Source organism: Pleurodeles waltl, chromosome 1_1 (assembly GCF_031143425.1).
Source record: "Pleurodeles waltl isolate 20211129_DDA chromosome 1_1, aPleWal1.hap1.20221129, whole genome shotgun sequence".
Classification (NCBI taxonomy): domain Eukaryota; kingdom Metazoa; phylum Chordata; class Amphibia; order Caudata; family Salamandridae; genus Pleurodeles; species Pleurodeles waltl.
Window position 1 is genome coordinate 893,766,815 of NC_090436.1, and position 25,893 is coordinate 893,792,707.

The 25,893-nt window shown below is 46.1% G+C and overlaps 1 protein-coding gene across 1 annotated transcript in view; it reads right to left on the bottom strand.

Annotated features, from left to right (window-relative positions):
- Positions 1–5,474: 5,474 nt before the first annotated feature.
- Positions 5,475–25,893, bottom strand: part of PSAT1 (phosphoserine aminotransferase 1) — a 79,314-nt gene continuing 58,895 nt past the window's right edge. The window contains exon 9 of the mRNA XM_069230069.1: positions 5,475–6,499. Within this exon, the coding sequence (XP_069086170.1) occupies positions 6,400–6,499 (100 nt within the window). The 3' untranslated portion in view covers positions 5,475–6,399. The remainder of the gene's footprint in view (positions 6,500–25,893) is intronic.

Below are 25,893 nucleotides of genomic sequence, written 5' to 3' on the forward strand. Positions count from 1 at the left end.
GGATGAGAGAAGAGGAGAGAATCCCAAATTGTTGAAGTTGTCCATTTCCCTTCAAGGGATGGACTTTTTGTAGTTGAATACAGACCAGGGACGGACCATGCCAATACAGATGGTCATTCCAGGTTCTTCCACTTAGATGGGGATGGCCAGAAGGAAGGTTAGAACTAATCCCCTTTCATTGGGGGCAGAGGGGTGGGGGGAGGTCATGTTGTAAAGTCCCCTTTTTGGATCGTCACCCCCTTCCCCTCTTCTTGCTACTTGAGGCTGTTGTTTTGACCTGGAAGTGTACTGAGGCCTGATAACCAGACCTCAGTACTTTTCCCTTAAATTGTACTGAGACGTTCATTCACTGCCATAGCACAGGTCAGTGACCCTTAAGGCATCCTTAGAGGTGCCTTAGAGGATGCCCACCAAACTACCATATTTCCCCTGCCTTTGCAGGATCTCCTGAGCCATTTGCCAACATGAGTATGCCCTGTTGGCATACCCCCCAGGACGGTGACAAAGGACCTGGGCAGGAAGGAGGTCACACCTCCTCCCTCCCAGGAAAGCTAGTGTTTACAGTAATCAAGGTGGTGAGCCTCAAAGGCTTCACCACCCTTGCTGTGTAATCTCTTGTCCCCCACTCAAGGACAAAGCCCTTCCCGCTCAGGCCAAGCTGGTAGGCAGAAAAATAAGTTATTAAGGAGGCATACCCCGTGCCTCAAGACTAGTTACACATGTGGCATGGGCTTGGCGGTCTCTAAAACCGAAGAATGATTTTGCCATGTAGGCAACCCTTAGCAATAGTGGGTTCTGGGTAGAAAAGTGATGTACTCCCACAGGAAGTCATCACTTTAGGGGCGGGTTAGCCGCAGGGACAGTTGCCCATTGACCACTGTCCCCAACACCCCTAAACCAGGTTTTAAGGGGCTTCCCTGGAACCAGAACCTCAGTTCTGACTTTGAAATCAAGAAGACGCACAAAGAAGAAGCTGTCACCGACAACAGGACTTCAGACTCCACCACAGAGCACAGAGAGGACTCTTAAGTGACCTGAAGAGACCATATACTGGAACTGTGTGATCAACATGTGGCCTTGGTGAAAACTTGTTGCTCCTGGCAGGAGGGACTCCAGTGGATGCCAGAAGCTAAAGCAAATGCACCGGTCGGTATCAGACACCTGCAAAAGAATCGTTATGCTGTGTCCCCAAAAGTGCAACCCGTTGGGCCCCTTCAGTGAGCCCAACAAATGTCAGTGACCTGCACCCCAGGAGAGGTAGTGAGGATCTCACAAAAAATCTGAGCATCTACCCCCTTCCGGATGACCTCCAGCTGACAAAGTAACCATGCATTACTTTTGCCGCTGCCAAGTCTTGCTGTTGCCAGCCCCGTTCTTAGACATCACAGACTCCAGAGCAGTTCCTCAGCATAGTGAACGATGTCGGCTAAATCCCCACTCCCAAGACTTTGCAACCTGAAGGAGGTGACTTTGAAAGGAGGAGCAAACAATCTTTAGCACAACCAGACCCCGTGATTAACAGCTACAAGGCCACCTCTGCACCCAGAGCCGCTGGATGTGGTGGTGAAGTTCCATCTGTGGAATGCAGATCCTGGGACCCCTAGAGGCCTCTTCTTCCCAAGGGTAGAGTGTGAGTCCACCCGGACATGTGCTTCTGTCAAGTGCTGCATTTTGGCAGCGCCTATGTATTCTATCAGCACCAAGGACAGCCAGAGAATCTCTGCACCCAGACTCCCTGGGCAAGGTAACTAGAAACTGACTGTTGAGGCTTGGTGAAGAGACCCGGAAGACTTTAACCTCAAGTGTTTTCTCCAGAGCTCACCCTTCAAGTGACCAATTGCACACTGTGATTTTCCCAATTGACTTTAATGGGAGTCATTTGGCCATGAAAAGTGTTCTGTTTTTCAACGCTTTAACAATTCACAACTCCAGCTGTCTGTAAGATAAAAAGTTTGTTTTGGTGTCTAAATTAGGATAAAAATCTGCTTTATTTTCCTAAATTGGTGTAAGATTTCTTTGGAGTTGTGTCGTTTACTTATTGTCCATGTAAATGCTTTACACATGTTCCTCTAAATAGCCTGACTGCTTTTTACTACTCTAACTGAACTGAGCTAAGGTTTACTAGTGTGAAACCAAGGTCCACCGCTGGGTAACATGCTGATACTACATTGTAAGACTTCCCAGTCATACCACATAATACTGCCACCTTGCTGTGCAAGGTTAGAGCCCTCTCTTCCAGTTACAGAGTTGTCATGGCCTTCTGGAGGGAGCTGTAGCCCCTTAGGCTGTTGGCTCTGGAGGCCACTCTTGACCTGGCGTTGGGGGCCAGGTTTTCACCCACACTTCCTGTTTCCTAAATGGCGCTTTGCCATCCTCATCTTTCCCCACTACCTTGAGGGAATTCTTTCTCCAGTACTAGAGGAACTCAGTAGGCCTCCTCCCAAATCTTGAGGGCCTTGATCAGATTATTCTTTCTGGCCCTAGTCCCCATGTTGATCACCCTGTCCCTGCAAAGTGCCCTCAGCTCAACTATCTTGAGAGTGGACAGGTTTGCTATGTCAAACTCCATGTTCCCTTGCTGAAGAAGAGACTTTTTCAAAACTTTGTCACAACTTTTTGCAGCTCCTTGAAACGTTTGGCAAACCTTTGCAGACAAAAACTCAAATAATGCTCGAGAGGCACAAGAAATGTTTTTTTTCTAGGTGTCACTATTGGCAGATTCTCAGAGGACTCAAGCTCAAAAAAAGTGTATGGTACTGCTAAACACACGTTCAGTGGCAACATTTGAACGCCAGGTTCGGGTCCTTTGGGCTGCATGCTCATGAGGAGCGGCAATTCAATAATCCAGGCTACCAGCTCACCCCAGCAGGCTTCTTCAGCTGTTGTGGCCCTGTGCTGCGAATAAATCAGCCAACTGACCCTTGGATTCTCTGATTTCAGCTGGGCTCAGGCATCAACTTCTCCACGAGCAGGACAACAGGCAGTCCTGCTCCTTTGCCAGCTGCCAGGTGCAGCAAGCAGAGTTCACTCAGGTGCAGCCTGTCATTGTCAGGTCCTTAGGCTGTCCTTCTTGGGTCCTCTTCTCCAGTCCAATGAGTTATGAGTGCAAAGAGTCTTTTTTTATGCCTAGAAAATGCACTTTGGGTAGGTCACTACCCAATGGACTCCTCCGTTTCCTCCGTCCTGATCACTACTTCCTGTGAAGTGGGGCATCTACCCATCCCAGAAGTCTTTATTCTACCCAATTTCAACATGACAGAACCGCTCTCGGCATGCAGAGCTCCGTAGCCCAACCCAGAGGTGTAGCTACCAGGGGGCTACACACCTCTGCAAACCAAGTTTATTGGCTGGCCCCTCCTCTGTGTGCCTAGTGCCAGCCTGTCTACCTAGACAATAGAGCAGCCCCTCTCCCAATTGTTAGCTATTTGCCCGTCAAAGGTGACTTCTCATTTGAAATTTGCCTTTTGGGCCAACATCCTTGTTGCTCCCTGCCAGGGAGAGTTAACAGCTTTCCCTCATGCAGTTTCTATTGTGTCCTTTCCTGGGAGTCGGTTACATGTCACCCCCCATAAAGGTGGGGAGGGGGCAGAAAACTGCCTCGGGGACAGAGCCCATATGCAACCATAAACAGGCACAAGAGACTACGGGCAACAAAGTGGCAACTTTGTAGAAGTTGGACAGCGCAACAAGTTATATCAATTTCGACTTGAGAAACAAGTCGGCCTTAATGCAACACATTGTTTGATCCCTTACACTACCAACTTTAGTAGTCCCAGTCAGATGTTAACAGGGCTGTTTTGGTAGCATGTAACCCTGCACTCACCAATGGGGCTACTAGCATTTTCCACAGTAAAAAAAAAAGTCAACTTTGGGGTTTTAATGTTGGGACATTTAAGAGTACATGTTCCAATTCCTAATACACTGCAGTCTGCCTTAGGGCTTGAAAGGCCTCCCTTTGGGTGACATAATAAAAAGAGGTTAGATGTTGCTATTGCTTTAAAAGGCAAAGTTGAGTTTGCAGTTTACAACTGCCTTCCACTCTGCAGGGGCAGGCCGGGAGTCACGTTTGGTCTTTGTAACACCCAGGGTGGCACAAGCAGTGCTGCAATCCCAGTGGTGACTATCCAAATTACAGGCCCTGGGCACCATACAAGTAAGCTAGTGTATGCAAATTGGGTATAAGCCAATCAAACATACGGTCAGGGCACTGGCACCGAGGTATCGTTAGCCGGCCTTAGTACACTCTCAGAGTTGAAAAACCAGCAGCATCAGCACAAAACTGTGGGGGTGACTACACAAAAAGAGGCATTTCCTTACACATGCATACCCATCTCAATAGATAAAGAAACTATATATGTATTACTACATTCGGGAGATAAAAATTACCATCATTTCACAAGATAGGTTTAAGAAATCCTGGGCAAACAAGACATTATTTCCTCTGGATGTGATCACCACTACTACTGAAGGGAACAAAATAGAGTTATTTGGATATTTTAGGCACAAATTGAACTCAACGATAAAAATATACAAAAGAAGTATATGTTGCACAAAAAGGACAACATTTTCTAGGATAGTGGCATCAAGTCTGGGAAGAAAAATCCCATATCTCGCAATCAGGTGCAGAGGTCTGAACAAATGTTTGAAGAAAAACGTTAAGAAAAATATGTATGCATCACAACAAGCTCAAGGAGCGGCGTGTTCAAGTCAAACATTGTCTTCTTAATATACTGTGGTATTTAAGCATGAATTGGGGTGAAGGACAGCGCTGGTGCTAATATATAATATGGCAAGTCCTTAATCTCAAAAGGTAGCTAATGCAAAAAAATTGCTATGCAAAAAAATTGCGAGTCCTTTCAAGATATATTTAATGTACTTATTACTGATAAAGATACTTCAGTATCCAAAGCCAAGAAACAAACAAAAGTGCAGCCAACACATGTTTCGCTCCCTGATGGTGCACAGGCCTGGGGCTCAAGGGGTGAAAATAAAGGTTCAGTCGCAAGGCACACTAGTCCAATCACAAGGGAAAAAAAGGTCTAAGGGCAGGCCAGGCAACTGACTGAACTCATAAGACAAGCAAGATGTTCTGAAGTGGAACATATAAATGACCAATTTTAAACACAGAGCACTATTGCATCATAAGTGTACCAAAGGTTGATGTTGATATATATATAAGATACCTTTGAAAGGACACTGTACAGACTGGCCTGTCCAAAAAGGGCACATAGAGCCTTCCCAAAAGTAAACACCATCATGTCTATCACGCAAACATATCTAAGAGCGCTGCATTATTAAGCAGAAGAGAGGACTTTTGCCACAAATAGACAATGCACAAGTACATTTGTTATTGAAATATTTTACAAAATCAGTCCTTTTCAGCTGCACAACACAGTGACAGTAAACACAGATATGAGGAAATGTCTGTTACAAATGACAGAAAATGAATTAAATATAATCTAAAATACAGAATATAATGAGAAAATAGTTTAATAGAAATTAGCATTGTGGAAGAACAAAGAACACTTAAGCAAGACAGAAAAAGAAAAGAGTACATGAGTAAGTTATGGTAATAATAATAATAGAGGGAACGGGGCAATTACTAAACAAACTATTTTTGAAGCCAGGAGGAAAAGGACAACTTAAGTTTTGAGATCCCAAGGAATTATACCGAACTACAAAACTTTGTTTTCTGTCCATCTCAAAAATGAGTCATGCAGGAGGATTCTGAAACTGTTTTGCTATGTCATACAAAGTTAGACATTTTCTTCCAGCAAACATTCACAAGCAAAATAAATGTATGGGACTTCATTTTTTAAGCACTTTAATTGTTTTCCATTTTAGATAGATCATGAACTGAAAAGATGAATTTGCCGAAAAGAGCTCCAAAAATAAACTCACAAACATCTTATTGCTAAATATCAGATATGACAGAGTTACACTTAAGCATACCCATATAAAATGTTAAAAAGACGTATCAATGATTATGATAAACAGAACATACAAAATTCATAATTTTTTTTACATAAATACACAGATATGACTTTAATTTGTCTAAGAGACAATTGATAAGTGCTTACTTGCACAGCAGCTTTAATGAGGGAAGTCTGAAAATTGGCAACTACGCTTTGTCATATCAAACAGTATATACACACCATAGCCTTCTTGTAGTGTTCAGTACAACATACAGCACATCAGTGAATGGTAGGAATGCAAACATCAATTGAGGAATGTTACAAAACTGCAAAATTAAAACCTACAAGTGTGAAGTTATTTTGCAAGATAGAAATGTCTGATGCTGCATGTGATAAGAGCATGTAAACTTAAACAGAGCTTATTTTCTAAGCTAGTCACAGAGAGTGGTACACCGTTGTTTGCAGGTGTTCCTGGTCGGATTGTCTAGTGCATCTGCATGAAGTTCCTCATAAATGTTGCAAGTTTCTCAACTTCTTCAACAGTAACAGCGTTATAAAGGGAGGCCCGAATGCCACCGACTGACCTGTAGAACAAAAGAAAAGTGTACACTTTCACTCCACAAGGTCAAACTCAGGAGAGAGCACAGAACATTTTCCAGTACAAAGAATTAGGCAAAGCTGTGGAATAGTTAACGCCTTGAGTGCACATTAATACCCTAGCAAGTAAAAAGTGACATCTCCCATAAAATTTAACAACGTTCAGCCATCTCGGGCAAGTGCAAATAAAAAAAGGAAAAAAGAATCTAAAAACAATATTTCATGACAAATACATAGAACTGAACTGAACTGCACAATCTGGCTATTGAGTAGGCCTGGATTATGTCCAACTGTAGCTTAGTCACTGTGATGGGCAATTATCAAACGTGTATTAATGTGAATGAATGTTTATTTTTTTTGTTGAGGAACAGGGTGGAATGTGAGTATTGTGCCACCCACTGTAGAGTTTTTATCTATTTGGTGTCTACAATTTCGAGGGTGCATGCATAAAACACTTGGGAAACCTATAGGTTGTTTTGTGCTTTTACAAAATAAGTGAATGATGGAGAGCGAAATCACCCTGGACAAAGGTGCAGATGACCTGTAGATTGACCAGGAGCGGCTCGTGGAAAGGTGAAGGGGTGGGGCGGTACACAAGGGAGGGGGCGGGGGGGGAAATTAAAACAAAATTAGCTTCTCGCTGCAGGCACAGGCTCCGAGCCTGCCCTGCAGCCAATCTGGACACTGATCAAAGCAGCGTCAGGATTGGTTGGGAGCGCCCAGGCAGACTGGGAGCCTGTGCAGGCTCTCTCCAGCCCAGCAACTGTGTTGTTGGGCTGGAGAGAGCCTACAGCGCATGTGTATTTGGCCAGCCCGAGACGGCTGGCCAAACACACATGCGCTTTGAGGGGGGAGTGCTGTACCCTACCCCTTTTACCAAACAACGATAATAAACACAGTTTATTATTGTTGTTTGGCAAAAGTTTTGCAGCTGTCACTGCTGGCGAGGGGGCGATGCTCCTCCGCCCCCAAGGAAGAGCACCCCTGAGATTGACTGAAGTCATAACTGATCTTCACACTCCCAGAATGACTGATAGATCTGTGTCTATGTGTAGTGTAACATAATTAATCACACTGCATGTCAGTCCTTACAGGGGACGTGGTAGGTGGTGGAAGGATGTCAGGAGTGCAAAAGAAATAGAGGGGGGGACAGATAGATTCTTTGCACCTCTAAAGATAAGAATCTGCATGTCAGTTTCATTTGGACTCATCTTTTTTCTTCTGTGTGAAGCATGCAAAGTTTCTAAAGCAAATGTTTACCCAGAGGCACTTTGGCGCTAACTAACCTAAACAAACAAAGCTGGTTAGTTCTTATGTTCACTGTAGGAAAAGCATGGGTTTGATAAGCTTATTGAAATGTGCGATTGGAATTTGCCTCCAATGAACATCAAGGCTGAGGACAGAGCTTGCCTGAGGGTGTAGCAAAGGACCTCCCTCACCATCTAGATTACTTTATTCTTGGGACAACCTTGTCCTTGATCTCTGCTGATCTCGGAGGTTTCCAAGGGCATACCAATTCAAATTAGATGTAATCGATGCTGCACCAGTCCCATATAACATCCTGTGCAGCAAGCAGAAGGCCTTAAACATGGAGTATCTGAGGACTGGCAGCCAATCTAGGCCCTTCAGTGCCTCTGCCACAGAACAATATTTAGGAATCCCCAGAATCAATCTTGCAGCCACATTTTGAGGGACCTGTAATCTTGAACACACCACCTGGGTAACTCCCAGATAGAGGAAGTTGCAGTAACCTAAACAGGAACAATGAAAGCCTGAACAGGCCGTTTCTGTGCCAACTGGGAGTTACCAGGAAAGATTTTCTTCAGCATTCTAATAAAGGATAAGTCTTTGTCAGAAATCACTCCAAGATTCAGTGCATAATTAACTGGTTGAGGCACTGAACCCAGCTTAGAAGCCCACCACGCAGGAGACCAGATATTTATTGAGTTGCTAAATATCAAGACATCTTTTGTCTCACCATTACGTTTTAGGCACTTAGATCTCAATATATGATAGACTTCTCTCGTGCAATGCTGGGACTTGATCGCTGTCAGTGGATCGCTAGAGATATTAGTTACAAACTGTGTATCATCAGCATACTGTGATACCATAAAACCATGAGATCAAATCAACTCAACCAATGACACCATGCATAGATTAATCTATTCTGAACTGAGTGAAAAGCCTTGTGGAACACAGGATTGACACCTTCTTGTTAGGAAGGATGAAAGAAACTCAAGAGTCATCTTTAATGTCAATCTGAGAAAGATGAGCCACTAGCACAAAGTGCGGCATGGTATCAAATGTCACGGAGAGATCCAGTAATATAAGGGCATCAGAGGCTCCTTGATCTAAAATGGTTCCTACATCATCCGCGACACTAGCACAGAGTTTGTGTTGGACAAATGTTCCTTGTTTAGGGCTTTTTTCCAGGATCTTAGCTGGCAAGGGCACGGAAGAAATCATTGTGTAATTTTTCTACACTACGGGATCTGCAGTCAGTTTTTTCAAAAGAGGATTATTGTAGCTTCCTTCCAAATTGGAGAAAAAAACAGCTATCTCAATGGCCAAATTAAGACGGGGAACAAGAAATTAAGTTATACTATTTGGACCAGGATGAAGAATTCAGGGGTCAGATGTGGATCCTGTTTTAACCTCCACAAGCAGGTCTCAAACATGTAGTTCAGTTAGCATGTGAACTTGTAAAGCAAAGTATTTTGTGAGACCAGTGCTCTGCTAGCCAATGCTAGTTCTAGATCCATGACTGAATCCAAGGAAAACTTTAGCCAAATATTTTGTTTTGAGGAAACTAGCTAGTTGATTACACATCTTCCAAAGGTGCAATGGTAGTTTTGAATGTGGGGCCGAGACAGTTTACCACCGCAAACAAGTCCTTGCCTAAGCTATTAAGAGTTTTCAAGCTTATGCATGAAGAACTCCGATTTTTTTGTTTGTTAAATGCACCTTTATATTACAGTCTTGCGGCTCTAAAGGACAATGTATCAGTCAAGATAGTCTTTCCCCAAATCTGTTCAAGTCTCTTATATTTTAGTTTCAGAGGTCTCAAGGTGCAAACATACCATAGAGCAATGGAACAAAACTTATTTTCTTCAACTGGTCTTAAAGGAGTAATCTCATTCAAGGCAGATAGGACCCAGTTGCTAAATCTTGCTGCCGTAGCTTGTAAGTTCTCATCCAGAACAAATGGCAGATGCTTTAAGGTTTAGTTAAATCCACTTGTTTTACATAACCCCATTTACAAGACTATTATTAAATTAAAGGTGATAGCACTATGATATGACCATGTAACAGAGTGGGAACCATATCTTTATAAGGCTGCGGTTGGTGTAAATATCATCCAACATATTTCCTACTCTATGTGTGGGACAGCCCACCAACTGTGAAAGACCAAATGCATTCAGTGTAGTCGATAAAGCACTACTGTACAAATTATCCACTATCTCCAGATGAAAATTGAAATGCCCTAAAATGGTTAGGTTAGGCTTTTGAAGAAAGGATTCTAATAAAGGGACAGGCACTGAGTAAAGCTGGCCCTGTGGCGTGGTGGTTTACAGAATAGCATCCCTGTATCAGTGCTAACTGCATTAAATTCTAGTGAGAACTCGACATACTCGTAGTCAGGTCATTACAACTTGGAGAGGGCCCCTCTAAACTGGTCTGTGAACATTACTGCTATGTCACCTTATTCACCCTTTCCTGCCTAAGAACAGACTAGCGCTCTGGGACTGCAATGACTAAATCTTGGCTTGATAAATCATGTAGTAATGTTTCTGTTAAAAACAATCTCTGATTTGTGCATTTGAACAAGTTCCCCAATGCAGATTTAGAAAGAGGCATATAGTAGAGTTCATATTATCACTGGTAACAGAGATACAGCCATGGTGCAGAACTAGAGTGTTCATCATACCAGTCATTTGAACACCTGCTAAAAATGCTTTCGGCAGGGACCTATTTCAATGTGGTCATAGCCGTTCACTGCCCCTGCTCCACCCTAGCTATTGTTACAAGGCAAATCTGCAGGCAAACTTACGGCATGTGTTTAGTTTTAACATACAAGTTACTTACCTTTGGTAATGAAATATCTGGTAGAGACAAATTCTAGTTGCAGATCCTAACCTTAGAATTTCCCCCAGGCTCAGACTGGATCTGGAGATTTTTCTTCAAGCAATACCCTTGAGCGTTGGTAGGTGGCATCTGTCAACTTCACAGGCGGAGTCACCGTGATGACGTCAGGAGTAGTACACAAATGCCACTTCAGCGCAGTGACGTCAGTTTCTTTTAACTACTTTCCATGGCAAAGCGCAGAGCCGCTAAGAACACAGATTGGTGCGATAGAGCTAAGTACCTGAAGGGGGAATCTCTGTCCCTAGAAATCAGTTCGCAAGCGGGAAGGATGGGTGGGTCGGCTAGGAATCTGCAACTAGAATATGTCCCTACCAGATATTTAGTTACCAAGATGCCAAGTTAGGATTTGAAAGTGTGCTGAGGGGTGCAGAGTGCAAAGTCTCACGCTTCCAGCGGGAAACGTGTGGTCTTTAAAAGTTGCTTCTTTGTTGCAAATATGTTTCTTCTTTGGAGCAGAGCCGCTGTCCTCGGGAGTTCTTGGTCCTTCTAGATGCAGGGTAGTCCTCTGAGGCTTCAGAGGTCGCTGGACCCTGTGGAACGCGTAGCTGGAGCAGTTTCTTTAGAAGTGGGGAGACAGGCTGGTAGAGCTGGGGCCAAAGCAGTTGGTGTCTCCGTCTTCTCTGCAGGTTTTTCAGCTCAGCAGTCCTTCTTCATCTTAGGTTGCAGGAATCTATCTTGCTAGGTTCTGGGAGCCCCTAAATACTCAATTTAAGGGTGTGTTTAGGTCTGGGGGGTTAGTAGCCAATGGCTACTAGCCCTAAGGGTGGCTACACCCTCTTTGTGCCTCCTTCCTGAGGGGAGGGGGGCACATCCCTAATCCTATTGGGGGAATCCTCCATCTGCAAGATGGAAGATTTCTAAAAGTCAGAGTCACTTCAGCTCAGGACACCTTAGGGGCTGTCCTGACTGGCCAGTGACTCCTCCTTGTTTTTCTCATTATCTCCTCCGGCCTTGCCGCCAAAAGTGGGGCCGTGGCCGGAGGGGGCGGGCATCTCCACTAGCTGGAGTGCCCTGGGGCGCTGTAACAAAGGGGGTGAGCCTTTGAGGCTCACCGCCAGGTGTTACAGTTCCTGCAGGGGGAGGTGGAAAGCACCTCCACTCAGTACAGGCTTTGTTACTAGCCACAGAGTGACAAAGGCACTCACCCCATGTGGCCAGCAACATGTCTGGTGTGTGGCAGGCTGGTAAAACTAGTCAGCCCACACTGGAAGTCGGGTATGTTTTCAGGGGGCATCTCTAAGATGCCCTCTGGGGTGTATTTCACAATAAAATGTACACTGGCATCAGTGTGCATTTATTGTGCTGAGAAGTTTGATACCAAACTTCCCAGTTTTCAGTGTAACCATTATGGTGCTGTGGAGTTCGTGTTTGACAGACTCCCAGACCATATACTCTTATGGCTACCCTGCACTTACAATGTCTACGGTTTTGCTTAGGCACTGTAGGGGCATAGTGCTCATGCACCTATGCCCTCACCTATGGTATAGTGCACCCTGCCTTAGGGCTGTAAGGCCTGCTAGAGGAGTGACTTATCTATGCCATAGGCAGTGTGAGGTTGGCATGGCACCCTGAGGGGAGTGCCATGTCGACTTAGTCATTTTCTTCCCACCAGCACACACAAGCTGGCAAGCAGTGTGTCTGTGCTGAGTGAGGGGTCTCCAGGGTGGCATAAGACATGCTGCAGCCCTTAGAGACCTTCCCTGGCATCAGGGCCCTTGGTACCAGGGGTACCAGTTACAAGGGACTTACCTGGATGCCAGGGTGTGCCAATTGTGGAAACAAAGGTACGGTTTTAGGGAAAGAACACTGGTGCTGGGGCCTGGTTAGCAGGCCTCAGCACACTTTCAAATCATAACTTGGCATCAGCAAAGGCAAAAAGTCAGGGGGTAACCATGCCAAGGAGGCATTTCCTTACATTTTGCATTCGTTTTCTGAGGAATAGCCCAGAGGAGAGACCCTAAATAGCCCAAAAAGGAGGCTTGGCTACTGAGAGAGGTAAGCACCTATCAGGAGGGGTCTCTGACATCACCTGCTGGCACTGGCCACTCAGAGCTGTCCATTGTGCCCCAACACCTCTGAATCCAAGATGGCAGAGGTCTGGGATACACTGGAGGAGCTCTGGGCACCTCCTCTGGGAGGTGCTGGTCAGGGGAGTGGTCACTCCCCTTCCCTTTGTCCAATTTTGCACCAGAGCTGAGCTGGTGGATCCCTGAACTGGTGTAGACTGGATTATGCAGAGATGGGCACCATCTGTGTCCATCAAAGCATTTCCAGAGGCTGGGGGAGGCTACTCCTCACCAGCCCTTCATACCTATTTCCACAGGGAGAGGGTGTAACGCCCTCTCTCAGAGGAAATCCTTTGTTCTGCCTTCCTGGGACCAGGCTGCCCAGGCCCCAGGGGGGCAGAAACCTGTCTGAGGGGTTGGCAGCAGCAGCAGCTGCAGTGGTGACCCCGGAAAGGCAGTTTGGCATTACCCGGGTTCTGTGCTAGAGACCCGGGGGATCATGGAATTGTTCCCCCAATACCAGAATGGTATTGGGGTGACAATTCCATGATCTTAGACATGTTACATGGCCATGTTCGGAGTTACCATTGTGACGCTATACATAGGCAGTGACCTATGTATAGTGCACGCGTGTAATGGTGTCCCCGCACTCACAAAGTCCGGGGAATTTGCCCTGAACAATGTAGGGGCACCTTGGCTAGTGCCAGGGTGCCCACACACTAAGTAACTTGGCACCTAACCTTCACCAAGTGAGGGTTAGACATAAAGGTGACATAAGTTACTTATGTGCAATGAAAAATGGCTGTGAAATAACGTGGACGTTATTTCACTCAGGCTGCAGTGGCAGCCCTGTGTAAGAATTGTCTGAGCTCCCTATGGGTGGCAAAAGAAATGCTGCAGCCCATAGGGATCTCCTGGAACCCCAATACCCTGGGTACCTAGGTACCACATACAAGGGAATTATAAGGGTTTTCCAGTGTGCCAATGAGAATTGGTAAAATTAGTCACTAGTCTGTAGTGACAATTTTAAAGCAGAGAGAGAGCATAAACACGGAGGTTATGGTTAGCAGAGCCTCAGTGATACAGTTAGGCACCACGCAGGGAACACATACAGGCTACAAACTTATGAGCACTGGTGTCCTGGCTAGCAGGATCCCAGTGACACATATCAAACATACTGACAACATAGGGTTTTCACTATGAGCACTGGGCCCTGGCTAGCAGGATCCCAGTGAGACAGTAAAAAACACCCTGACATATACTCACAAACAGGCCACAAGTGGGGGTAACAAGGCTGGAAAGAGACTACCTTCCTACACCCGGCCGTTCCTGACCTTCATGAGAACTCTGGGCAGAAGTGGTATAGGCGGAAATGAGGCCAGAGTTCCACTCAAGATGAAAATCGTCTCCAAGCGAGTGCCGCCTTGGAAACTTCAACGAGCAAAACAGCTGACATTGCGCGTTCTCTGCGGAGGTAAACAGATTTAACCAAGGCTCTCCCCGCTGCTGAAAGAGACCTTGCGCCACCTCGGGAAAGAGACACCATTTGTGATAGACTGTGCATCGACGGCAGAGTTCGTCCGCGCTGGCATTGAGAGAGCCCGCCAGATGTTGTACCACCACGGTAGTGCCCTGATGTTCCAGCCATGTCCAGAGGCGTAGTGCCGCCTGACAAAGGGTCCAGGGTCCTACTCTGTCCTGTTTGTTGCAGTACCACATGGCAGTAGTATTGTCCGTGAACACCTGCACTACTTTCCCTTTGAGAGAAGGAAGAAATTATTTCAACGCACGCCTGATCACCAGGAGCTCCAGAAGGTTGATATGGTGATATGGAGCCCAGACTTCGCCGGAGACTAGAGGCCTCTGATCTCTGCCTCTCCCACGTGGCCACCCCAACCTAGAAGCAACGCATCTGTCACTATAGACCGATCTGGTTGGGGAAGGGAGAGGGATCTGCCATGGACCCAATGCGGATTCGAAAGCCACCACTGCAGGTCTTTCACAGTCCACTCCGAGATCTGGACCATGTCGGATAGATTCCCCATATGCTGCGCCTACTGCGGGGACAGACTAGGTGAGTTTGGAGGCTGCAGCAGGGGCAGGGGTGGACTGGGCAGACCTCTGGTTCCCTGTCCCACGTGGGATTCCGCGTACCCGGCCACGCAGCGGCTGAACAGCATGGGTGGCACGGTGGCTGGGTGTGGGATGCGACAGGAAGCCCCTTCCGTGGCCACAAAAGGGGAGAAAAGCAGACTGCTGGAGGCGAGGGGCAGCGGAAAGACCAAGGGACCGAGCAGTAGCCCAGGAATCCTTGTATCTCTCCAAGGCAGAGTCCTTCTTGTCTCTAAGGAGCCGTCAAAGTGCATGTCCATGAGAGACTGCTGGACATCCCTCCCCTAAAAAAACAGAAGTACGCAACCAGGTGTGGCGTCTCAAGGCCACCGTCGTAGCAACCGATCTGCCCAGAGAGTCAGTCGTGTCCAGCCCACATCGGATTGTTAACTTTGCTGCATCTCTCCCATCATTGACAGCTTGGGAGACGATAGCACGGGCCTCCTCCGGTATCTGCGGCAGAACTTGCGCACCCGTATCCCAAAGAGAGGGGTTATAGCGGCCCAAAAGGCATGCGGTGTTCACGGATCGCAGCACTAGACTGGAGGAAATAAACATCTTCTTGCTAAATTGTTCCAGCCTTTTGGATTCCATATCCGGGGGTGCGGACGAGAATGCGCCTGAGGAAAAGGAAGCCTGGATGACAAGACACTCTCAGGCGTTGGGTGTTGGGACAGGAATTTAGGGTCGTTTGGGGCGGGCCGATGGAGACGTGCGATAATCCTATTCACAGGAGCCCCTGTGTTGGGTTTGGACCAAGCACCCAAAAGGACATCGGTGAGGGCTTCATTGAATGGCAAAAGGAGCTCAGATGTGGAATCCCCTGGTTGAAGCACCTCCCTCAGGAGATGGGACCTGACCTCTACAGTAGGTAGCTCAAGTCCAAGGACCTCAGCCACCCTACTGACCACCATAGCATGTTGCTCCCTCTGCTGTAGCCACGGTAGGAGACAGCATGCCAGCGTTTGGAGCAGTGTCCAGTCCACTGGCCTCGTCCAATTCCTGTGCCCAGTCCAAAGATGGGTCATCCTAGTATTCATAAGGGTCCAGGGACCTCTCCATTCTTTCCCCAAAATTCGTACCCATAAGGAAAAGGGTCCAAATCCTCCCTGGGGTGAGTAGGCCCAATCGAGGACAGAGGCATCATCAGCTGACGCCGCTCCAACTCAGAGTCGTCGGGGATAAGGATTGGGTCACCATCAATAGTTGGCACTACCGACGTCGGGAGCATCAACAATCGAATCGGTGCCGGGGACGGTCTTAGTGGTACAACTGGTGTCTGTGCGGATCCGCAGGGGCCCTCGGTGGCCGAAGCCAAAGCCGCTGGTGCGGAATCCGAAAGCCCCTCGATCGAACCCCTTGGGCCGAAAGGTGGTTGGTTTGTCCAAAAATGAGGCACATGGCCTGAAAGAACTGTAAGTTGGTCGGGGGTTGTTCCGGCTCCCGGAAATTCCGGGAAGCGGAGAGTGGACCCAGAAGCAGGCTCCAAGGAAGGAGGCCTTGTGCGTTGACGCTCCTCTTGCATCGCATCAGCGGAGCGACGGGGCGAGTCAAAGGGTGATGGGACTTCTTTGACTTCTTCTTACCTGTGCCCAAAGACTTGGAGGAAGACGAATGGTGCTGGCTCCGCAAACTGTCTCAAGACCTTCCTCTCGAGCGAGACCGGGACCTACGCGGAGTCGAGCACCGGGCCGCCATGAGGTTGGGAGAACGCTCCCTCAAGACCTTCGGAGCACGACTTCGGGTCGTGGTCTCACTCCAGGCACCACAAACAAACCTGATGCAGATCCGTCACCAACATCATGCAGTGACAGTCCACACACGGCTTGAAACCAGTCTTCGCGGACATCAACACACCAAAAAGCAACCAGAAAAGTAGACAAAACGGGCAAAGTCGGGCAAAAAGAGACCAGGGTAGCTCTCTCCAAATCAGCACGTGGTGTGGAAAGAAAAGAACGGACATCACTGCGCTGAGGTAGAGTCTATGTACTACTCCCGACGTCATCACGGCGACTACGACCCCAACGATGCCTGCGGAGTCGACCGATGCCACCTACCAACGTGCAAGGGTTTTGCTCGAAGAAAAATCTCCGGATCCAGTCTGATCCCTGGGGGAAATTCTATGGTAAGGAATCTGCAACTAGAAGTCTCTATCAGATAAAGTCTTTACAATATATTATTCTGTGCTTTTGTGGACAGCCAAAGACAGGCTTGCCCCTGCTGCTTCTTAAGCCCAAACTGAGAATGAACTGCATTTTTGAGGTGCATGTACCCAACTTTTTACTTGCCATAACGGGGCTCAAGTGCAATTGTTTTGTGTACCTTGTACCGTAGTCCAGGCATAACCACATTTTATTTCTCTGGCTTGGGTAAGCTCATTGTAAGCAGCAGCAGCAGCAGCTGGCTGGCTGGACAGGGATGCCTTCTGCTCTAGCAAGATGCAGCTGCGCTCCCTTTTTCTCCCAGAGTGTGGAGAGGGCATTAGAACCCTTACTCGGTTCTGATTTGTTTATCAAATATCACATCATGGAATTCTTCTGCGAGTTACAGCTCATTTCAGAGCAGGTAAACATTTCCTCTACCTGTATATCAAGGAAGAGACGTTGGGTACCATGCAGATCCCTTTTGGTTTATTTGGGAGACAGTCATTTTGAGAGCCGGGTTAGGCCATTTATACATTGGAGTACTTTATTAGAACTAATTTTATGAAGTGTCCTACTGGATCGCTACAGCCATCAGAGTACAGCAGTAAGCAGGGGGGCACTTGTACAATACCGGGCATACTTGGAAGCACCTCATCAAGCAGGAACACATCAAACATCACTACGCTTTAACCGAGTGGTAAACTGTGGTGCAAGAAAGGAAACACAGTATCAGACACCAGCATACTGTAGCTGTCACCCACATGCTGATGTCTTTGCTCTGCCAGACAGCCATGCAGGGCTGGATGACATACTTATGAGCTAGCAAACACCAGATTGAGGCCATCTGCACCAACAGGAGTGAAGAATCACAGTTTATGCAAAACAGAGTCAGATTTGTGTTTTAAATACACACCATGCAGTCGAACACCTACATGTTTAGTCTTAAGGAAAAGACAGCTCATCTTTGATGCACCGTCTCGTGCTGGGCATATTCCACCAATTGGTGTATGGCCTTGGGAGGTGAACACTTGTTTTTACAGAACACCTTCTCGATGTCATCGACCAAAAGCTCCCCACACAAACCCAAACAACAAATTGAGAGGGTTTTCTTCCCTATCAAATAGGATTGGCTTTAATCTAAGAAAATCATTACATATTCTCAGACTACACAAGGAGACATGGGGGTCACATGTGGATCTGAAGCTTGAGGAAGCTGAAAAGCAACGGTTACGGAGGTTGTTCTTTTGAGAGAAATGTTTTCAGCCTTCTTTCTATGATCGTCGTCAAGAACAAGGCAAGTTCTTCCACCTTCTGTGATTACTGTCCATACATGCACTGTAGAGCCAGTTAACTAGCAATTCTCCACTCACTGCCTCTCCAGTCTTCAATCCTACCCTCGAGTGCTCAAGCCTCTTCCTCTCTTTGTGACGAGGAGAGCCGTAAGTGGTACTTGCATATATCGATCTCGTCTAGGACATACGGACCACTAGAGACAACTTTAAATGAAGAGAAGGGCTCTGTAACGCTGCTGCCATAGATTTCTATTCAATGAGATGTGCCACAAAACTGACTTTCAATGGGATCTTGAAGTTCAGGAGCTGACTTTAAAACCACATTCTGAGTCGGTAGAAACACGTTCATTTTCTGTCTTAGTCAGTTTTTCTATAAGAAATAATTTTTCTCCACCAGCGTTTGGGCCCCATGAAGGGCACATGCTCTCTGTATAACTGAATTATGGTGTCTTAGCTGATAAGTTCTTAGACCTTTATCCAGAAATCAGTCAACTCATTAGTCACTCCTGACAGCTAGGACTTTTTCGCTGTAATGGACAGTTTCCAGTTCGGTTTATGTGTTCAACTTACAGATGGTCTTCAGCAACAGGCCAGTGGAAATTTTTCAGGGCTAGTGGTACCAAAGGCTCGCTGTAATGAGACCGATGATATGGCTATGAAGCCTAATTTCTGCTGTCTTATAACTGTTGACTTTAAGGGATGTTTAATGGTTAAAGTAACTGAAAATATTTGGTCATATACATTTGAAAAAGATAAGGCTATTACTCCAATGCCTATATATTTCTAGGAGCCCATTGGGACGAGCACCTTTACAGAAAGGTAAACTCATAGAAGTAACTATTTGGCCCAGTACTTCTTCTGAACGTAACAAAAAAACATGAGGACAGATGCTCCCTGAATTTACCTGCCCATAGCATAATAAATTGTTATGGCAACCCAAGAAAATCTCTTCCACCCTTGTTTGCCACCCTCTTGTTTGCCACCCTCCCAGAACAGGCTCACACCCTACAAACCCTGATACTAGCTTAGTAATGGACTGAATTGGATACTGGACTGAGCAGCCTGACCACACACAGGCATGGAATTCAGATTTTGTGCAGTGGTCACAAGTCATCTTTTGCACTATTGGTGATCATGTGCGGAGACTTGTGCCTACCCCAGGAAGTCTGAAAATGGAGCCACAACTGTCTGAATCCAACATAATTCCTTGTGATTAGGTGGCGGAGAGGAAGCTGTTGTAAGAGCAGCGAGTCAAGAGGATGGTAAAGGAGCACTGTAAAAGATGAATTTCTAGTCTTAGAAAAGAGCATGGTTTAGAGTCTGACCTCTCTGTAGGAAGCAATCATGAGTAGTGGCAGGCATTGGTGGCTCGTCGTTCCACTCAGTTGTAGATAGCTATGAAATATAGTCATGGTGATTATGATATTAGAGACAAAGCCTTGTTTGCCGACTATGGCATCTACAGTCCAATGTAACATGTGCATTAGGAAATTATTAGACAGCCCACATCCGCTTGATATTGTGCAGGTACTTGCCTTACAGTATGGCTTTTTGTTTGGATTAAATGGCCTTTTCAGTCTTTACGTACCTGAGGAAGCTCTTTATTCAATTGCTGCTGGAGTTGTAATGAAGACCCAGAAACACTAATAGCCATAAGCTGTGGGGGCTTTAACTGGTCCTCTCGGTTCCACTGCGCATGGGCATCGACTCCATTGTTAGATTGTTTTTCCGCAGAGAGTGAAGAAAGGAGTGATAGAGTATATAAGAGAAAAGAGATGTCCATGCAAATGTAAATGTATATACATATGTACAAATGTTTTTAACTTAAACGACTACAGGCGTCCGTGGAGGAGGGAGGGTGCATGTGAATCTGCAGCACAACATGCCACAAACAGATGTACACTGGGTAAGTTACATTTTCGGTTCGATGGCATGTGTAGCTGCAGATAAACATGCTCTGCATTGACTACAAAGCAGTTAGTCGTCACAAAAAGCAGTGGCTACCCTGTAGGAGTTTAAGTTGTTTGAAATAATGTTCTTAAGACAGCTTGTCCTACAGTGGCTTGTTGTTGGAAGAAATCATCAACACAGTAGTGTTTAGTAAATGTATGAGGGGTTGACCATGTAGCTGCTTTACATATATCAGCCATTGGTATGTTTCCTAAAAAAGCAATTGTTGCACCTTTCTTTCTTGAAGAATGTGCTTTAGGAGGAACTAAAAGTTGTATTTTTGCTTTGATATAACATGTTTGTATATATCTAACAATCCAGCTTGCTAAACCTTGTTTTGATATAGGATTGCCTGTATGTGGTTGTTGGAAAGCTACAAAAAGTTGTTTTGTCTACCTAAACTGTTTAGTTCTGTCTATGTAGTACATAAGAGCTCTTTTGAGGTCTAGGGTATGAAGAGCTCTTTCTGCCACAGAATCTGTCTGTGGAAAGAAGACTGGCAAACCCACGGTTTCATTGATGTGAAAAGGAGATACTACTTTTGGTAGAAATTTTGGATTTGTTCTTAGTACAACCTTATGTTTGTGTACTTGGAAAAAAGGTTCTTCTAGAGTGAATGCTTTTATTTTACTAACTCTTCTTAAAGACGTAATAGCTACGAGGAAGGCAACTTTCCAAGTTAGAAATTGATTTTGACAAGAGTGCATGGGTTCAAAAGGTGGTCCCATAAGTCTTGTAAGTAAAGTATTTAAATTCCATGATGGAACTGGTGGTGTTCTTGGTGGAATAATGCGTTTTAATCCTTCCATGAAGGCTTTAATAACAAACTCTGAATAAAGAGTTATGTTGAATAGTTTGTAAATATGCAGATATTGCAGTAAGATGTATTTTTAATAGAGGAAAAAGCCAAATTAGATTTTTGTAAATGAAGTAAGTAACATACAATACCTTGTATTGATGCTGTAAGTGGATCTATGTTTTTAGATTGACAATAGCAGACAAATATTTTCCACTTGTTTGTGTAGCACTGTCTAGTAGTGGCTTTTCGTGCTTGTTTAATGACTTCCATACATTCAGATGGAAGTTTTAAGTATCCAAATTCTATGACTTCAGGAGCCAAATCGCTAGACTGAGAGCACTGGGGTTTGCATGCCTGATTTGACCTTTGTTTTGTGTTAACAAATTTGGTCTGTTTGGGAGTTTGGAGTGAGGTACTACAGATAGGTCTAGTAGTGTTGTGTACCAAGGCTGACGTGCTCATGTTGGTGCTACGAGTATCATGTTGAGTGATGTTTGACGCAACTTGTTGACCAGAAATGGAAGGAGTGGGGGGGGGGGGGGGGAGCATAAGCAGATATCCCTGACCAATTGATCCATAGAGCATTGCCCCCGGATAGGGGATGTGGGTGTCTTGATGCGAAGTTTTGGCATTTTGTGTTTTCGCTTGTTGCGAATAGATCTATGTCTGGTGTTCCCCACTTTTCAAAGTACTTTTGAAGTACTTGGGGGGTGAATCTCCCATTTGTGTGTTTGTTGGTGATTTCTGCTGAGGACATCTGCCAACTGATTGTCTATCCCTGGAATGTACTGTGCTATTAGGTGAATTGGATTGTGAATTGCCCATTTGTTTGGGCTAGAAGAGACAGTTGAGATGAATGTGTCCCTCCCTGTTTGTTGAGATAATACATGGTTGTTATGTTGTCTGTCTTTATAAGAACATTCTTCTGTTTGAGAAGAGGTTGAAATGCTTTTAGGGCAAGGAATACAGCTAATAACGCTAATTGCCTCATGTGTAGCTGTTTCTATTTGACATCCCATGGCCCTTGAATGGTGTGATTATTTAGGTGAGCTCCCCAACCAATCATTGATGCATCTGTTGTGATTATGGTCTGAGGCACAGGGTCTTGAAACGACCGCCCCTTTATTAAATTGCTGCAATTCCACCATTGAAGGGACATGTGTGTTTGGTGGTCCATCAACACTAGATCTTGAAGTGGACCGTGTGCTTGTGACCATTGTTGTGCAAGGCACTGTTGTAAGGGCCTCACGTTTAATCTTGCATGTGGGACTATTGCAATGCAAGATGCCATCATTCCTAAGATCTTCATGACAAATCTTACAGTGTATTGTTGATTTGGCTGTATAAGTGGAATTAGATTTTGGAAAGTTTGTATCCTTTGGGTTTTTGGATACGCTAGAGCTGCTTTCTGGGCCTCGCGCTGCCAGGGACCAGAACAGACTACAGTTCCTCTCACGCACAGCGTCGCTAAGTGCTGTCCACCACTTTTCATCTTGGTCACGCTTGGCTTTGCGTATGGCTGGCTTGTAGGACTTTCTAGCTAGGCGGATGACGGTGGCATCCTTGGATTTAATAGCTTGGATTAAGTGCTTATTTAAGGACTGGCACATTTTATTCAACCAGCGGTGCCTACCTTTGGGTCTCTTGCCATCATGGGCTGTGGATACTGAGAAGTGGGCTGCGATATCCCTGAAGCATGAGGTGTGGATTAAACTTATTTCCTTATAGGGGATTGCGGGACTCACCTCTAGGTTCATTAATGTAGTCTTTAGGGTGTTATTAGCTGCATTGATGAGTGCGGGCCGAGCCGCAACCTTGTCCCACTTTAGGTGTCGTTTGTCGTTAACCAGGCTAATCCCCTCCGGTGCTGCTACTGAGGAGTTAATCGTGGGCGAGTGGTTGCCCAAAGCCAACGTGTGGACAGAGAGAGGATTATGATCACTTTCAGTTCTTTCAATTATCGTCATGTCGATGACTAGGGGCCATAATCTTATGTCAAATAGACAGTAGTCGATTCTGCTGGTGTGGTTGGTTTTGTTGAATGTGTGATGGCCTTTGGCGTCTGATTTGGTTCTGCCATTTAATGCCCTGAGCCCAAATTCCATGGTCAGTGACTTAACTTGGACAGCGACCTGCGTCCATCTCTTGATGGGTGGAATGGAAAGGGCGGGGCGGGGATAGACCAAGCTCGATCCTCCTCGTCTGTGGACCTGAGATCATCCCAGTCTAGAGGTTTGAATGTGACATTAAGGTCACCTGCCACGATGGTTTTATGATGGCGGGGACAGTTTTGCAAGAGGGCTGCCAGGACACAAAGGGTTTTGGAGACTTGACCCCCCGACCCTTCGAGTGTAGATATTGAAGATGTTCACAACAGTGTCAGGCCCGAATGATAGACAATGACCTAACAGTTCAGGAGAATCGGTGGGTAGCTGTAATATACGACAGTTAAGTGATGTTCTGATCCAGATGGTCAAGCCCCCAGAAGGCCTGCCTCTAGTACTGGGCACGGCAGGGATGTGGCAGTTTGAATAGCCTGTTCGAAAAAGTGGATCAGTTGACCATGTCTCTTGGAAAAGACATATGTCATGTTCTTCAATAAAAGAGGTAAAAGATGGAAGAGGGAGAATAGATTTCAAACCTGCCACGTTCCATGAGACAAGTCGTACCCCAGTGAGTGGAGGAGCTATCATGTCTAATGGCCTGGTATTTACATAATTAGCTGCAAGAGGTTGGTTTGGCAGGTGAGGTTGAGTGGGAAGAAGTGGATCAGTACCAATGTTCGTCAGTGAGACCTGGGGTGAGTGGTGATGTTCCTCTAATGGAGCTGACCTGGCCCTGGTGAGGGAAGTACTTGCAGGCTTGGCTATCGGTTCTTGATTTGGTAGGCAATATTCCTGCAAGATGAGAGGTGCAGTATTGTCATATTTGCATAGCAAGCCATCAGAGGTCTGGGGGAATACGTCATGAGAGGGAAAATGAGTACTAGCACTGGCAGTGTTAGGGATTGCAGCAGGCCTGGAGGTGATTGATATAGGTTGGTTGCGTGGTTTTTCAGCATAGATTTTAGATGAAGCTTTAAGTCAATCGTTCTCACCAAGGGTAGATAAGTTTTTTGCTGGACAGTAGCTGGTGGGTTTGTTCTTGCATCTAGGGCCACCAAATTGTCCACCATGGTCCCGTCCTTGAGTGTCAGTTTTAAAATGTCAAAATGTGTTCCGAGGTCAGGCCATCTTGCTACATTAATTATGTCCTCGCGTTTTACAGAGCGACAGCCTCTTACATGGCGGATCCAGTGAATTACCTTGTTTTTAATAGAGTCTGCCCCTTCCTTTTGTGTCGATGTGTTTAACTTGGGAACATGACCATTAGAACTACATTTCCTGATTGAGACCAATCAGTGGCAGGCTGTACAGAGTATTTTGGGGCAGTATTGCTCATAAGTTTGGGGATTTTGTGATGGTCGTCTAGTGTATTTCCTGCGCCTGAGCTGTTATGCAAAGGAGGCTGGTGGAAGTTCTTGGTCTTAACACCGGCTGGGAGGAGGCCATCACAACTGAGTGCTGGAAAAATTGGCAGATTTGTTGCGGTGCCCGATAGGGTTGGGCTTTGGGTAAAGTTCATGGTGGCCGTGTCATCTGCAAGAGTTAACTGTTTTACTATTGCAATTAAAGAGTTAACCATGAGCTTAAGTTCTAGTACTTCCTTTTTTAATTCTTGTATGCACTGAATGTGCTGTCGGTTTATGTGAGTTGAGTGTGTGTTTGCGGCTGCTAGCCCGTCCACCCTGGTACCTGGGTCAATGTCATCATGTGATTCTAGGGCATTAATTAACGGGTTAAAGCGGTTGCTGCACTGGATGAAATCGTTAGAGCCCAGTGGTAGGTCGTTCACTAGAGATGGAGCAGTGTGGGTGATAACATTCCTGCCCTCTCCCTGCCCTGTAGTGGCTGTATCCTGTTGCCCACGTTTCACAAAAATCTCAGCAATTTTCTTTGGGCCAGCCATCCTTTTGATTGGGGAGTGCTCCCCCCACAGTGCCGTTAAAATTATTTCCCTGAGGAGTAGTTAAAATTCCCTTGCATTCACCCAAAAGAGTCAATTCTGTCCATAACGCAGTTACTAGCTGCATGCTTGTGCCATTTTCGCTTAGCTTTTAGCACTGCCCCTGCCCCAGCCTCTATTGCTTTCCTTTTACCCATCTGGAACTGTTATTGGTGATAAAATGTTCTATAGGGTATCAATATAATGATGCAACCTACGGGATGGCACACTATTGGCAATAGCGCATAGAGCTAAGATCAATGATGCCTACTTGAGTGGTCAATGTCAAGGGGGTGGCCCAGCCCAGCCCAGCCCAGCCCAGCCCAGCCCAGCCCCTTCCAGGCGTGGACGGGCCCACCCTTGTCCCACGCAGTGAGGTGCCCCCACATGCTTTATAGCGCTCACTGGTGTCAAGTGGGTGCAGCTGCAGGTGAAAATGGCCGCTTCCTGGGGACTCAAAGCAGCTTGGGATATGTAGTCCCTCTCAAGTCTTTAGCTCGTCCCGCGCAGCAAGATGCCCCCACGCGCTTTATAGCGCTTGTTGGTGTCAAGTGGGTGCAGGTGAAAATGGCCGCCTCCTGGGGCGTCCCCTGTAGTCTTCCACTCACAGATGTGTGGAGTGGAAGGGAGGGAAGGAAGTCACTGTTTTGGTTGTGTTGTTGGTTGTTTAGAGGTTTGGAATTTGCCTCTATTTCTAGAGTATTGGCCTCTGTATATTCCTCTAAACCCACCTCGCTGGTACTGGGTTTGATATAGTTGTTTTGTTTGTGAGGTAGAAGCCTCGGAGGATTGTGCTCTAAAACCTCCTCGAAACTGCGGCTTACGAAATGACCCCCTATATGGTGTAGTATACAGAGCACCCATTGCCTTTGCTGTATCAGAGACTTT